Raw genomic sequence first — 15,469 nt, 5'->3', positions numbered from 1 at the left:
TCATTACCTTCACATGATGTAACTTACATAGAATTTTGTTGTAGGATTCATTTAGTCTGTAGATTTTATTATTGTAACTGTATGTTTTTTTCTGTATAAATACCTATATACTACAACTTTTAAATCATTTTAATAGTTGTTTTAAGAAAAAAAATAAAAGATGGTGTAATTTTGATTTTAGCATTCATTAAATTATTAATTAAATACTGATGAAAAACAAATACTATAAAAATAATGGTTAAGAGCTTAAGATTACTAATTTACATTTACATAAAATTAAAGAACTTTATCATTACATGCTCATTCTCAATAACACTACAAACAAGAACAATAACTAAAATTAAAAAAAGCGTTGAAAAAATCAAGTTCCAATAATTGTTTGATTTCAAGTCCGCTTAAGAGAGATTCTTCTTCAGCTATGGTTTCCAGCTTCGGTTTCTTAGACTTCGAAATCGAGATTCTATGCATAAACTCCGCCGCAGAAAACTCATCAATGTCTTCTAAACTCATCAGCTTAGATCCCGCCGATACCATCTTGACATCCTCCTCTCCCTCCGGCGAAATCCTTCCGTTGTGACAGTGTTTCACGGCTGTTCTGACTCGTCGGCGCTGTTGTTTCTTGGCGGCTAAAAACAACCGAGCCATGTCCGAAGCGTTTGCTGCTGACGTGGCACGCGTCATAGGAAAAGCGACGTACACGTGACAGCCTCTAGTTTCGAGATCGTCGTCGGCGGCTAACGGGTTAAGTTTCCGACCGATCTTTAATGTTTCGGCGTCGACGAGAAAAAAGCTCGGAATCTCCATCATAAGCTCAGCCGCTTTAGTCGGCGCGTGAATGTGACGCACTTCACCGTCTGGGAGAATCACTTTTGAAGAGGAAGAAGAAGAAAAAGAAGAGGTTGTGTTGCCTAGAGCGCAAGAAGCGTAGTTTCCCATTATGTGAAGATAGGATCGAAGAGAAGGAGAGGGTTAAGTGTGTGTTAGGACAGGATCCAGGAAGACGTAAGTGTGTATATTTATAGAAAAGAATGTTCGAGTAAGATAATAGTTATAGATTATTATTTTTTATAATGTTATCTGCAAGGTGGAGATAGACAGTTGTGCGTATACCATGTTGACAATATGGTTGAATGCGCGTATATTTCCATTTTATTATATTCAAATGTTTTGCCGTGTTTTCACTAGTCTCTGGCCATCACTCTTTTTTTTTTTTAATTTTTATTGTCACTTTACATGGAAGTTACAAGTTGCAAATGGCCGAACAGGTTTTTAATTTATAATATTTTCCGGACAATATTGTTTATAATTTTGTCAAGAGAAGTTAGAAGTTATGCAACTTTGGTTAATATTTTTATATGTTAACTTTAACTGAGATCAGAAGAATAATAAGCTACATCATTCAAAGCTATATGGTTAATGACTGTGATGGTTTGTTTTCTACTGAAACTTAGACAGAAAGTAGAGAACAGTGACTACAAGCTTATTAGTTGAACTTGCAAGTTGCAAAATAATAGTTTTAAAGCTTCAAAAAGGAATGATTTTTAGGTTTAGTATTTTTTTTGTCGCTAAAATAGTTTTGGTTGTCAGCTTTATTTCAATACATACTAGTTTTTATTATTTTGGTTGAATTTAGTTTTTATTCTATACAAAACAAATATAATCTAAATTACATCGTGATTGAATTGAAGATTATTTTGAATTAATGACGACTCTGGTTTTTTTGTTCAACATAAACATATTCGATTGACACTAACCAAACTACAAACTTTGTGTCTATGTGAACAAAATAGGAAGGTTAACTCTGAATACCACGTGCAAAAATATATGTCCTTGTATTCTGAGTTTCGAGAGCAAGAGTGTAAAGGGTTTATGTCATGTGTTTGTAGTTATCTTTTAGATTTAATTTGTGAACCTTACCCTAATTTATTATTGTTATTTTTGGGATAACGTAGTGCAAATGAGAATATTCTGATAGGCAATGTTAATTTGCTGCTTTTCTTCATTATAAGATGATCATAGAATATTATTATTATGATATTATACCATGTTTTTGGTCAACATTAAGATATTATACAATCTTTTTGGGTTAACAACATGACTAGTCAGATATTTTAGATTTATGTCCTTAAACAAATATAAACAATATCTTACATAACTAGTCATGATTCTTTCCATGTTTTGTTTGAATATGCTATAAAAGTATTCATTGTAAACATCTATATAATCCCTGACATAGCTTCATCTTAAAGCCATCCAAAACTAAAAGCATATTCATTTTTTTCTCAATTTCACATCGACAAAAATCCAAAGAAAATGAAGAATCTCACACTTTTTGTTGCTATGATTCTCTTTTCAAGCTGTGTCACATCTCAATTCCTCGACCCAACAGATGACGAAGAGCTCCAATGGTCGGGTTACGCTCAGGCGCCATCGGCTACCCACAAACACAGCCCGAATCAGGAATTAAAAGAGTGTTTTTCCAGTTACAAGATGGTAACAAAATGTTTAATGAAGACGTTAACCAAAAAACCAACCGGTGGTTCTGGATGTTGCGCCACGATCAAGACGTTGAATGAAAGTTGTAAGCATACGGTTTTCAGATCGTTCCGTAACCCTTTCGTTAACAACTATGTTAAGAAGCATTGCTCTGGCCATGATGCTCCTGCTCCGGCTTAGAGTTCATTTAAAATTATCATAAATAAATCTCTTGTATCGATCAAAAAGAGTTTACTATTACATTGTGTAACTTTTTTTTTGTTTATTGTTGCACATTATAGAAAGATGATACAAATTTCAATTATAAAAATATGATAATAAATAAATCTATGTATCGATCAAAAGAGTTAATAACTACTAGATTGTATAACTTTTTCTTTTGCTTATTGTTGCACATTGTAAAATGATGATACAAGTTCAAATATAATAAGTTTTTTTATTTGAAGATAATTAGCAACACTATTATAAGCCAAATATTATGCATTGACTAGACTCATTAATCATATTTGTAATGGATGACAAACTAACCAACTCGAGTTGGCCTAGTGGTACTTGAGGGAGCTTCGGCCCCGATACGGTCCCGGGTTCGATTCGCGTTGGCCACGAGAGGATTTACATGGGCTCCTCTCGCCCTCCAGACCACTTTGCGTAACCAGAGACCCTTAAGTGGAGGCTTAAAAATCCTGTAATGGCATGAGCTTAGGCCCGGTGGGCTAGTCGATCACGCAAAAGTGGTCGGATACTGGATTATCAAAAAAAAAAAAAAATGGATGACAAACTAATAACAAAAACAGAGAAACTTTATTCAGAAAATATTACAAGTACTAATCAAATTGTTCAACAACAATAAAGTGAAAACCTTCAAATCTCCAAATTAGTGCAAATACATTATTGATAAAGCAGGCTAAACATTTTCATTATATATTAATAATATATTAGGATAAGACTTGTGATTTACGTAGGGTGAAATATTTATTAAAAAAATTATGTTTTCATATTTTAAATCTGATGATTTCTGAACACATGTGTTCTTGTGGTCAATATATATTTGGTGGTATTTATATTTTTTTCAATATAGAATAATTAACTAACTATAAATATTAGTTGTACAGAAATATGAAGGACATGTAAATTCTCATACTCGCATCAAATTTGGCATTGACCCATCAGAAAGATTTATTATGTCAGGTAATTAAAAAAATGAACCCTTTCTTCTGTGAAAAAAAAATAATAATTTAGCTTGAAAAATCATTACGAGTTTGGTTTCAGTGTTATGACTTTAGTGTTTTTTTGGTTCTTTGTATGTCTGTTTTCAGGAGGAGATGACTGCCACACTCGCGTTTGGTGTATCAAATCTGGCCAACTTCTGTCTGAAAATAAATTCTCCGACAGTATCCCTTCAGTTGTGTGTTGGTCTTCGGTTGAAGGTGATACACACTGATCCTTCCTCTCCTGCTTCTCGACTTCTTTTTTTATCACGTGGAATCAGAAACTTGTAGTGTTGGATTTTTCAGGGCAAGGAGACGTGAAAGATGGCATTGTTCATGGGGCATGGTTTGGATCGCGTGAAGGGATATTCAACATGTTTTAAGACATTCACTGCTTTTCAAGAGGTTGCAAGCTAAGAGATTCATATTCAATCGATACCAGCAGCAACCGTGATCTTGAGGATACAATAGTTTTCTTTTAGCCTTGTAACAGTAGTAGTAGAATCAGTTGCTATGAAGTTGTAGAAAGTTGCTTTGAAATTGTAGAAACTCCAGTTTTGAAAGATATAACAGCAAAGACTTGCTTGTGGAATCTAGCATCAAGCGAATGAAGCAATTGCTTGTGGCCGTTTATTTTGTGACAAATACTTTTCGGCCACATAATCCGTGTATCCTCTTTAGTCTCTAGTGGCAATGCTCACTCATTTCACCTTCCTCAGATCATAGCTTCAACCATTAGTTGGTACAGTTCCAGCCACTTTTCTGTCTTTTGCTTATGGTCTTAAATATTCTAGGACCAGCTCTGATTGTAACTGTATGTTTTTTTTGTAGAAATACCTACTACAACTTTTAAATCATTTTAATAGTTGTTTTAAGAAAAATAAATAAAAGGTGGTGTAATTTTGATTTTTAGGATTCATTAAATTATTAAATACTGATTGAAAAACAAATACTATAAAAATGTTGTAGACATTATCATAACGGGTTTAAGAGCTTAAGATTATTAATTTACAGTTACATAAAATTAAAGAACTTTATCATTACATGTCCATTCTCATCACTCATCAGTAACACTACAAACGAGAACAATAACTAATATTAAAAAAAGCGTTGAAAAAATCAAGTTCCAATAATTGTTTGATTTCAAGTCCGTTTAAGACAGATTCTTCTTCAGCTATGGTTTCCAGCTTCGGTTTCTTAGATTTCGAATTCGAGATTCTATGCATAAACTCCGCCGCCGAAAACTCATCAGTGTCTTCTAAACTCATCAGATTAGATCCCACCGATACCATCTTGACATCCTCCTCTCCCTCCGGCGAAATCCTTCCGTTATGACAGTGTTTCACCGCTGTTCTGACTCGTCTGCGCTGTTGTTTCTTGGCGGCTAAAAACAACCGAGCCATGTCCGAAGCGTTTGCTGCTGACGTGGTGGCACGCGTCATAGGAAAAGCAACGTACACGGGACAGCCTCTAGTTTGCAGATCGTCGTCGGCGGCTAACGGTTTAAGTTTCCGACCGAGCTTTAACGTTTTGGCGTCGACGAGGAAGAAGCTCGGAATCTCCATCATAAGCTCAGCGGCTTTAGTCGGCGCGTGAATGTGACGCACTTCACCGTCAGGGAGAATCACTTTTGAAGAAGAAGAAGGCGTTATGTTGCTTAGAGCACAAGAAGCGTAGTTTCCCATTATGTGAAGAAAGATCTAAGAGAGGAAAGGGGTAAGTGTGTGTTAGGACAGGATCCAGGAAGATATAAGTGTGTATATATATAGAAAAGAATGTTCGAGGAAGATATAGTTTACAGTCTGTTATAGAAATATTATATTATAATAATGTTATCTGCAAGGTGGAGATAGACAATTGTGCATATACACGTTGACATGATATGGTTGAATGCGCGTATATATTTCAATTTTGTTATAATTCAAATGTATTGCCGTGTTTTCACTAGTCTCTGGCCAACAACTCTTTTTTAATTTTTCTTGTTACTTTACTCTACATGAAAGTTACAAGTTGTAAATGGCCGAACACGTTTTTTAATTTATAATATTTTCCGGACAATGTTATTTTTAATTTTGTCAAGAGAAGTTAGAAGTTAGGCAACTTTGGTAAGTTTTTTTAATATGTTTAACTTTAACAGATAAGAGAAGAATAATAAGCTACATAAATTTAAAAGCTAATTTGAAAGTTTGGCTTTTTGGCTTTTTTCCAATAGACTATGATGGTTTGTTTTCTGCTGAAGCTTAAACAGAAAGTAGAGAACAGTGATTACAAGCTTATTTGTTGAACTTGCAAGTTGCAAAATAATAGTCTTAAAGCTTCAAAAAAGAATGATTTTAGGTTGAGTTTTGTTGTCGCTATAATATTTTTGGTTGTCGGCTATATTTCAATACATACTAGCTTATTATTTTTGGCAGAATTCAGTTTTTCTTCTATACAAAACAAATATAGTCTGAATCATATCGTTAAATTGAACTGAAGATTATTTTAAATTAATGACGACTCTATTTTTTTGTTATCAATATAAACATGAGACTTTACTAATCAAACCGGAGATTATGTGTCCATGTGGACAAAGTACGAATGTTGACTCCGAGTACCATGTGCAAGATTATATGCCTCGATATTCTGAGTCAACACGAGTATTAGGGGTTTATGTCATGTGTTTGTGTTTGTAGTTATCTTTTTAGATTTAATTTGTGAACCTTATCCTAATTTTTGATTTTTGGGGGGATAATGCTGAGCAAATGAGAATATTCTGATAGGCGATGTTAATATGCTGTTTTTCCTTAATATTAGATGACCATATAATATTATTATGATACTATACCATATTTTTGGTCAACATTAAGATATTATACGATCTTCTTGGGTTAACAACATGAAAATTTTAGATTTATGTCCTTAAACGAATATAGACAATATCTTACATTACTTGTCATGATTCTTTCTATGTTTTGTTTGTATATGCTATGAAAGTATTCATTGTAAACTTCTATATAATCCCTGACATAGCTTCATCTTAAAGCCATTCAAAACTAAAAACATACTCATTTTTCACAATTTCACATAGACAAAGAATCCAAAGAAAATGAAGAATCTCACAATTGTTGTTGCTATAATTCTCTTTTCAAGCTGTGTCACATCTCAATTCATTGACCCAACAGATGACGAAGAGCTCCAATGGTCGGGTTACGCTCAGGCGCCCTCGGCTACCCACAAACACAGCCCAAATCAGCAATTAAAGGAGTGCTTTTCCAGTTACAAGATGGTAACAAAATGTTTGATGAAGACGTTAACCAAAAAAACAACCGTTGGTTCTGAATGTTGCGCCACGATCAAAACGTTGGATGAAAGTTGTAAGCATACGGTTTTCAGATCGTTCCAGAACCCTTTTGTTGACAACTATGTCGAGAACCATTGCTCTAACTATGATGCTCCTACTCCGGCTTAGAGTTCATTTGAAAAATATCATAAATAAATCTCTTGTATCGATCAAAAATAGTTTACTACTACATTGCCTAACCTTTTTTTTTTTTGCTTATTGTTGCACATTATAAAATGATGATACAAGTTCATTTATAAAATAATATAATAAATAAATCTCTTGCATCGATCAAAAGAGCTAATTGCTACTAGATTGTGTAACTTTTTTTTTGCTTACTGTTGCACATTATAAAATAATGATACAAGTTCAATTATAATAAGTTTTTTATTTGAAGATAATTATCAACACTATTATAAGCCAAATATTATGCATTTTTGTGAAAGAATTTTAAATTTATTCAAATAAAAAAAAACCTTTGTACAGAGTTTCATCTGCTGCTATATTCAAGGACATAAATGAAAACCGAAAGAATTATGCTTTCTATAACTCCCAAGCTCCACTAGTCTCTGTCAACCCAATCCTCCATCATTTTCTCATATTTTCCTCCTTCCCTCCTTCTCAATGAAGATATTCTGTTTCTAATAAGCTTATCAAGCTTTGCGATCAGACAAGTAGCTGGCTGCGATGCCTCACCAACTCTTCTCACATTCCTCTCATGCCATATCGCATAATCCACGGCCTGAAAGCAATAACGCAGTAGCACAGTCGAACTCCGCTTGTGTAATCCCTTCTCAACAATCCGAAGCACTCGATCCCATTTATACACTTCTCCATGCCCTGCCAAATGTTTAATGGTTCCAATCCAGACTTCCTTAGAGTAAGAACACTCAAAAAATAAATGGTCACGAGTCTCAGCTTCCGTTTTACACAACCAACATGTGGAAATGGCTTGAGGATTCCACCTATATTCCACCCAAAACCGTTTTGATAGCCTAGTCAAGTAAACCAGTCTTATATTCATATGGTAACCGTTACCATCTACGTCACTTATGTAATTGCAGACACATTGCTTTGTCAAACCCATCTTACAACGAAACAAGCCATGATAGTTGATAAGTTTGGGTAGACATCAAAAGTACTTGAAATTAATTGAGGAACAAATTTTAATTCAATTTGAACTTATATTTAAAATTTATATCTAATATAAATATAAATATAACTAATACATATCTTATATGTATTTTAATTGAATTATAAATAATTAAATTAATTTAATCTAATTAAAATAAGTAATTATTTATATATTTGATTTTAGAATTTAATCTAATTAAAATCTTATCAAACGACCAAACCAATTGAACCAAACTAATCGTATTAAACCAATCGAACCAAACACTTTGATTCAATCGATTTCATTAGTCACGAATACGCTAGTTCTAAATATTTAAAACATGCAGTCAAACATTACGATAATGCGCGATGCCTGGTTATTAAATATCATACGGTAAGCAAGTAAACTATATTGTAAACTATATATTAGTTGCATAATAATCAGACGATTATAGTTATCTCATACATGTGTAATATTGACTTTCCCAAAGTTCAATATTCCTTCACACGTAAATCAATAAGTCAGATTTCATGTATTCATCTTCTAAAACATATGAACGAAACGTAACTTCAAATCATAATCCAATTACGATTAAGAATAGTTCATACAGATTTTAGCAATCATATATATCTAACATATACTCATTTATTCGGATTCAATTTCAATTTCAGTATTAAACAAGTAGGCTCTGTACCATTGTTGGAATTCATACCGGTTTATAACAATTTATAAATCAACCTATAAATTTAGTTTGCCTAGATCTTAGGGTTTCGAATATACCTGATTATTCGCAGCAGAAAGATGAATAAACCAAATCGAGATTTTAAGCACTCCAAACGTCGTGCCTCTATCGGTATCCACACGCACACAAACTAGATCGATACGGGATGCTAGTGCTGCAAGAACGTGACAACGAACGGTTCGTCTCTAATTCTCTTGGTTTAGGTTACGGATTATGTTTCTCAACCTTATTAACACAACACCTTGTGCCTTTTATAATACACGTACAATAACCTTAATTAAAGGTTAACGGGCTTAGCCCAATCTATGAAGAGATTACATTAATCATTCTTCTCGTGTAATTGCAAACGAACATAACACATATGCATATATACATATAACATTTTATATTGTACATATCATTTTGCTTTAAACCTAAAATATTATTGATCTAGTTTGCTTAGGTGTGTGACCCTATAAGATCATATAAAATTAGTAATGAATTCTCAATCCATAGATTATAAGCGGTTTCTAGCAAAATATTATAACCACCTAATTTTATACGATTGTCAAACCTCGACGATACGACTTTAACAAGAGTAAGTACAAATGATTTTAGGACATTTCCAACAATTTCCCACTTATACTAGAATCATCTATTCTTTTAATCCATTTGTCTCTATATCTCGATCTCAGCATAAGACAAGAACTTGTGTCATCCTTATTAAGCTAGATCACGTTTATCGAACTCTGATTTATACTGATAAAACAAACGACTGACATCCACCTCGTTTGAGCATGGCCATGCATTTCTCAGTATCAAATCTTTGAGAGGCCCAAAGATATTTATCTCCCGTTATATGGGAGGGACAAATCCCATCTTGTTCCATCCATGTTCCTTACAAACTTTATAGAACACCTAATCAATGCCTTTATAATCACCAGTTACGGCTGACGTTTGACAAGGTCAAAGTGAACTAATCCACAAGTAAAGAATCATGATGAACTCAGGTCTAAGGACTATACTCTATAGTCGTAATGAGAAACTCTTATGACACTCATATAACAATCTTGTAGAGTTCTCACAGCGGGTCAGTCCGATCATGTGTTCTCTAACACATATCCATGTGATTGACTTCAAAACCACATATTGAATGACTCTATGAAACTTAGTCATCAATCACCTCACATACTAGCCATTCATGGTCATTAATGTCCCATGTTAACAACCTTGACTAGAGACCTAAATAATTTATAGCATCTTTCACTTATAGAGTTTCATGATCAAGTCACATACTTGATGATCTATAAGAATGATATAAATTATTTTGGGACTTTTATTTAATTATCCAATAATCAAATAAATCTGAAACAATTTCATTAGCTTGAATACATAATCAAATGTATGTCAATATGAACATCATATCATAAACATAAAGCCTCTCACTAAAATCAAGATCATATCTTAAGATACTTAGTACCCATGGCTGTAGTATGACTCTCATATTTAGGCCATGGAAGAGGCTTGGTCAATGGATCAACAACATTTGCATCCATTGAGACTATACTACGGTGCTTTGCTTGGAACTCTTCCAACTCACCACTCTCCATTAAGACAAAAGATGAAACCAACTCGTGATCGAAAATCACCTTTGTCATTTTGAAAAATTGGCATCGTTGTAACCACTTACAACAAGCTCATAAATTCCTCCATAGACCAAGAATTTATCCTTAGTATTTCTCAAATATTTGAGGATATTCTTGACTGTTGTCCAGTGACTTTCACCTGGATCAGATTGGTATCGACTCGTCATGCTCAAAGCACATGCAACATCTGGACGAGTACAGATCATTGCATACATGATAGATCCCTTTAGTAGAAGCATATGGGATTTTACTCATGTGCTCTCGCTCATCATGTGTCGAAGGATACTGAGTCTTGCTAAGAGTTATGCCGTGAGACATTGGCAAAAAGCGTTTCTTGGAATCATGCATCTTGAATCTATGTAAGACCTTATCGATATAAGTATCTTGACATAATCCAATAGTCTTATTTAATCTATCTCTATAGATTCTTATTCCAAGGATATATATAACTTTTTTCCATGTCTTTCATTAAGAAACAACCTCAAAGTATGTCATCTACATACAACACCAAGGAAAACTGCGCTCCCACTAGTCTTCTTGTAAACGCAAGGTTCTTCTTTATTTCTAATGAAATCAAACTCTTAGATTGCCTCATTAAAACGAAGATTCCAACTCCGAGATGATTGCTTCAAGCAATATATTGGAGTCAGGGCCCATCATAGCTTCCTCAAAGGGCGTAGGTTCATCACTATCTATTATCAATAGATCATGAGGATCCGTCACCCAAACCTCATATCTATCAGGTTCGTGACGTGTCCTTTCGGACCTACGCACTTCAGGCTCCACAAGTGTAGATTCTACGACTCTTCGTAAATCTAATTGATCATCTTCCTAAGATGATGAAACCATCTCATGTGTTTCTCGAACTTCTTCGAGTTGTACTTTACTCCCACTGTTCTTCTTAGAAAGAAGTTCTCTCTCAAGAAAAATACCACTATGAGCAACAAAAACTTTGTTCTCGGTGGGGTAGTAAAAGTAATAACCTTTTGTTTCTTTAGGACAACCAATGAAGTAGCATTCATCAGATTTAGGTCTAAGCTTATCAGTAAACATACGTTTGACATAAGCATTAGAACCTCAAATTTTCAGAAAAGACATATTTGGAACCTTGCCAGTCCACATCTCATATGGTGTCTTCTCAACTGATTTTGATGGACATCTATTTAGCGTAAACGTAAACGTTTCTAGAGCGTATCTCCAAAAAATATGGTGGAAGATCTGTATGATTCATCATAGACCGAGCCATATCCAATAAAGTTCAGATTTCTCCTTTCGGACACACCATTCCACCGTGGAGTTCCTGGAGGAGTGAGTTGTGAAACAATTCCACATTCTCTTAGATGATCATTAAATGCTTAACTCAAATATTCTCCACCTCGATCAGATCGAAGATTTTTTCATTTTCTTGTCAAGTTGATTTTGTACTTCATTCTGAAATTCTTTGAACTTTTCAAAAGATTCAAACTTATGTTTCATTAGATACACATAACCGTATCTACTGAAGTCATCAGTAAATGTAATGAAGTACTGATAGTTTTCTCTAGCATTTATATTCATTGGGCCACATACATCAGTATGTACAAGTTCCAATAAGTCTTTGGCTCTTTCACTGTGTCCAGTAAAATGAGCCTTAGCCATTTTACCCAATAAATAAGATTCACATTTTTCATATGATTCATAATCAAATGAGCTCAAAAGTCCATCACTATGAAGCTTTTGAATGCGTTTCTTATTTATTTGGCCCAAACAACAATGCCAAAGAAAATTTTGATTCGTGTCTTTAGACTTGAATCTTTTGGTACTGATATTATAGACAGTCACGCTTTGGACTAGAATATAAAGTCCATTCTCTAATGGACCGCTACCATAAAAGATATCATTACGATCAAAAGAACAACACTTGTTTTTGACCGAAAACTGAAATCCTTCCAAATCCAAACAAGGAATGAAAATAATATTCCTACTTATAGCAGGTACATAGTAGCAATTCTTAAGTTCTAAAACCAAGCCTGAAGGTAAAGACAAGTGAAATGTTCTCACGGCTAATGCAACAACTCTTGCTCCATTTCCCACGCGTAGGTCCACTTGACCTTTCTCCAAAATTCTATTGTTGCTTAGGTCATTCATATTCGTACAAATATGAGCACCACAGCCGGTATCCAATACCCAAGGAGTAGAGCCAGAAGTAGCAACGTTTACTTCTATAACATAAATACCCCTAGACGATGTTTCAAAAGTCTTTTTATTTTTTCAGATCTTCCAAGTAGGGTTTAAACTCTTGTTTGAGAACAATTCTCGGGTTTCGATACCATTGGAGGAAATTTGATCCATTGAATTTGTTCTTCTTAAGGACATATCGCAATGAAAATGGGTTGTGAGGAGTTAACATTGCTTGAATAGAAGAATAACGAATATTAATACGATGTTCATGAATTAGAGAAATCTCAACAATTAAGAAAACTCATATTATATTCAAAACAATTTCCTCAAATGAATATAATAATCCAAGATCCATATTTCACTAAGATTCGAGTGAGCTTTGGCTCATCGCCCGAATGTTTAGCTATTTAGGTAAGCAACACTTTGCCAATTATATCAAATATAATTCTTGGTTGTTAGACGACATCTTATGTCTTATCCAGCCTATGTCTCTAAGCCCAAAACCGTTTTGATAGCCTAGTCAAGTAAACCAGTTTTATATTCATATGGTAACAGTTACCATCTACCTCACTTATGTAATTGCATACACCTTGCTTTGTAAAGCCCATCTTACAACGAAACAAGCCTTGATAGTTGATAAGTTTGGTTAGACATTAAAAGTACTTGAAATTAATTGAGGAACAAATTTTAATTCAATTTGAACTTATATTTAAAATTTATATCTAATATAAATATAAATATAACTAATACATATCTTATATGTATTTTAATTGAATTATAAATAATTAAATTAATTTAATCTAATTAAAATAAGTAATTATTTATATATTTGATTTTAGAATTGAATCTAATTAAAATTTTATCAAACGACCAAACCAATTAAACCAAACTAATCGTATTAAACCAATCGAACCAAACACTTTGATTCAATCGATTTCATTAGTCACGAATACGCTATTTCTAAATATTTAAAACATGCAGTCAAACATTACGATAATGCGCGATGCCTGGTTATTAAATATCATACGATAAGCAAGTAAACTATATTGTAAACTATATATTAGTTGCATAATAATCAAACGATTATAGTTATCTCATACATGTGTAATATTGGCTTTCCCAAAGTTCAGTATTCCTTCACACGTAAATCAATAAGTCAGATTTCATGTATTCATCTTCTAAAACATATGAACGAAACGTAACTTCAAATCATAATCCAATTACGATTAAGAATAGTTCATACAGATTTTAGCAATCATATATATCTAACATATACTCATTTATTCGGATTCAATTTCAGTATTAAACAAGTAGGCTCTGTACCATTGTTGGAATTCATATCGGTTTATAACAATTTATAAATCAACCTATGAATTTAGTTTGTCTAGATCTTAGGGTTCCGAATATACCTGATTATTCGCAGCAGAAAGATGAATAAACCAAATCGAGATTTCAAGCACTCCAAACGTCGTGTCTCTATCGGTATCCACACGCACACAAACTAGATCGATATGGGGTGCTAGTGTCGCAAGAACGTGACAACGAACGGTTCGTCTCTAATTCTCTTGGTTTAGGTTACGGCTTATGTCTCTCAACCTTATTAACACAACACCTTGTGCCTTTTATAATACACATACAATAACCTTAATTAAAGGTTAATGGGCTTAGCCCAATCTATGAAGAGATTACATTAATCATTCTTCTCGTGTAATTGCAAACGAACATAACACATATGCATATATACATATAACATTTTATATTGTACATATCATATTAGTTTAAACCTAAAATATTATTGATCTAGTTTGCTTAGGTGTGTGACCCTATAAGATCATATAAAATTAGTAATGAATTCTCAATCAATAGATTATAAACGGTTTCTAGCAAAACATTATAACCACCTAATTTTATACGATTGTCAAACTTCGACGATACGACTTTAACAAGAATAAGTACACATGATTTTAGGACATTCCCAACGCTTTAGTGTTGCAATAATATCAAAAAATATTACAAGTACTAATCAAATTGTTCAACAACAACAAAGTAAAAAACCTTCAAATCTCCGAATTAGTGCAAATGCATTATTGATAAAGCAGTCCAAACATTTTCATTATATATTACTCAGTTAACAGATACCATTTGTCTTCTTCCTGTCGGAAACAAACTTCTTCCAGCCATTGATGATCTCTCTCTGCTTCTCCATATCGCTTTTCTTCACCCTCACCATCAAGTTATCGCCGTCAGGTTCACTCTTCTTCTCTCCTAGCAAAATTTTTTGGATTACTCGTGAAGGAAGCTCATCGAGCTCACGCATCACTTTCTCAATATCGATCACAAGTCTCCCTGCGAGTGTTCTTGAAAAATGTTCTCTGATGACCACTCGAAGAACAGTTGTGTTGTGCGTTATGAGGCATTGTATATGCCGGCACTAGACATTGGAATACACGTTGACATTATATGTTTTTTTTACATTGTATGGTTGAATGCGCAAATATTACATTTTACTATAATTCAAATGTATTGCGTGTTTTCACTAGTCTCTGGCCATCACTCTTTTTTTTCAATTTTTCTTGTCACTTTACTCTACATGAAAGTTACAAGTTGTAAATGGCCGAACACGTTTTTTAATTTATAATATTTTCCGGACAATAATGTTTTTAATTTTTTCAAGACAAATTAGAAGTTATGCAACTTTGGTTAATTATTTTATATGTTTTAACTTTAACAGATATCAGAAGAATAATAAGCTATATAAATTTAAAAGCTAATTTCAAAGTTTGTCTTTTTGGCCTTTTTCCA

The 15,469-nt window shown here is 33.5% G+C and overlaps 2 protein-coding genes across 2 annotated transcripts; both read right to left on the bottom strand.

Annotated features, from left to right (window-relative positions):
• Positions 1 to 207: 207 nt before the first annotated feature.
• On the bottom strand, positions 208 to 1,040 carry BNAC03G08410D. The gene has a single exon (XM_013825063.3). It carries the CDS (start codon positions 934 to 936, stop codon positions 316 to 318), a length of 621 nt encoding a protein of 206 aa, XP_013680517.1. The 5' UTR covers positions 937 to 1,040; the 3' UTR covers positions 208 to 315.
• A 3,642-nt stretch (positions 1,041 to 4,682) lies between these two features.
• On the bottom strand, positions 4,683 to 5,497 carry BNAC03G08390D. Its single transcript, XM_013826182.3, has one exon. It carries the CDS (start codon positions 5,387 to 5,389, stop codon positions 4,778 to 4,780), a length of 612 nt encoding a protein of 203 aa, XP_013681636.1. The 5' UTR covers positions 5,390 to 5,497; the 3' UTR covers positions 4,683 to 4,777.
• Between the last annotated feature and the right edge of the window lie 9,972 nt (positions 5,498 to 15,469).

This window comes from Brassica napus, chromosome C3 (assembly GCF_020379485.1).
Source record: "Brassica napus cultivar Da-Ae chromosome C3, Da-Ae, whole genome shotgun sequence".
In the NCBI taxonomy this organism is placed as follows: domain Eukaryota; kingdom Viridiplantae; phylum Streptophyta; class Magnoliopsida; order Brassicales; family Brassicaceae; genus Brassica; species Brassica napus.
The sequence above is the reverse complement of the archived record's forward strand: the minus strand, read 5'-3'. Positions and strand labels throughout refer to the sequence as shown.

Excerpts from the sequence above, each read along its gene's own strand:
- BNAC03G08410D (XM_013825063.3), bottom strand. The coding sequence starts at position 936 with ATGGGAAACTACGCTTCTTGCGCTCTAGGCAACACAACCTCTTCTTTT.
- BNAC03G08390D (XM_013826182.3), bottom strand. The coding sequence starts at position 5,389 with ATGGGAAACTACGCTTCTTGTGCTCTAAGCAACATAACGCCTTCTTCT.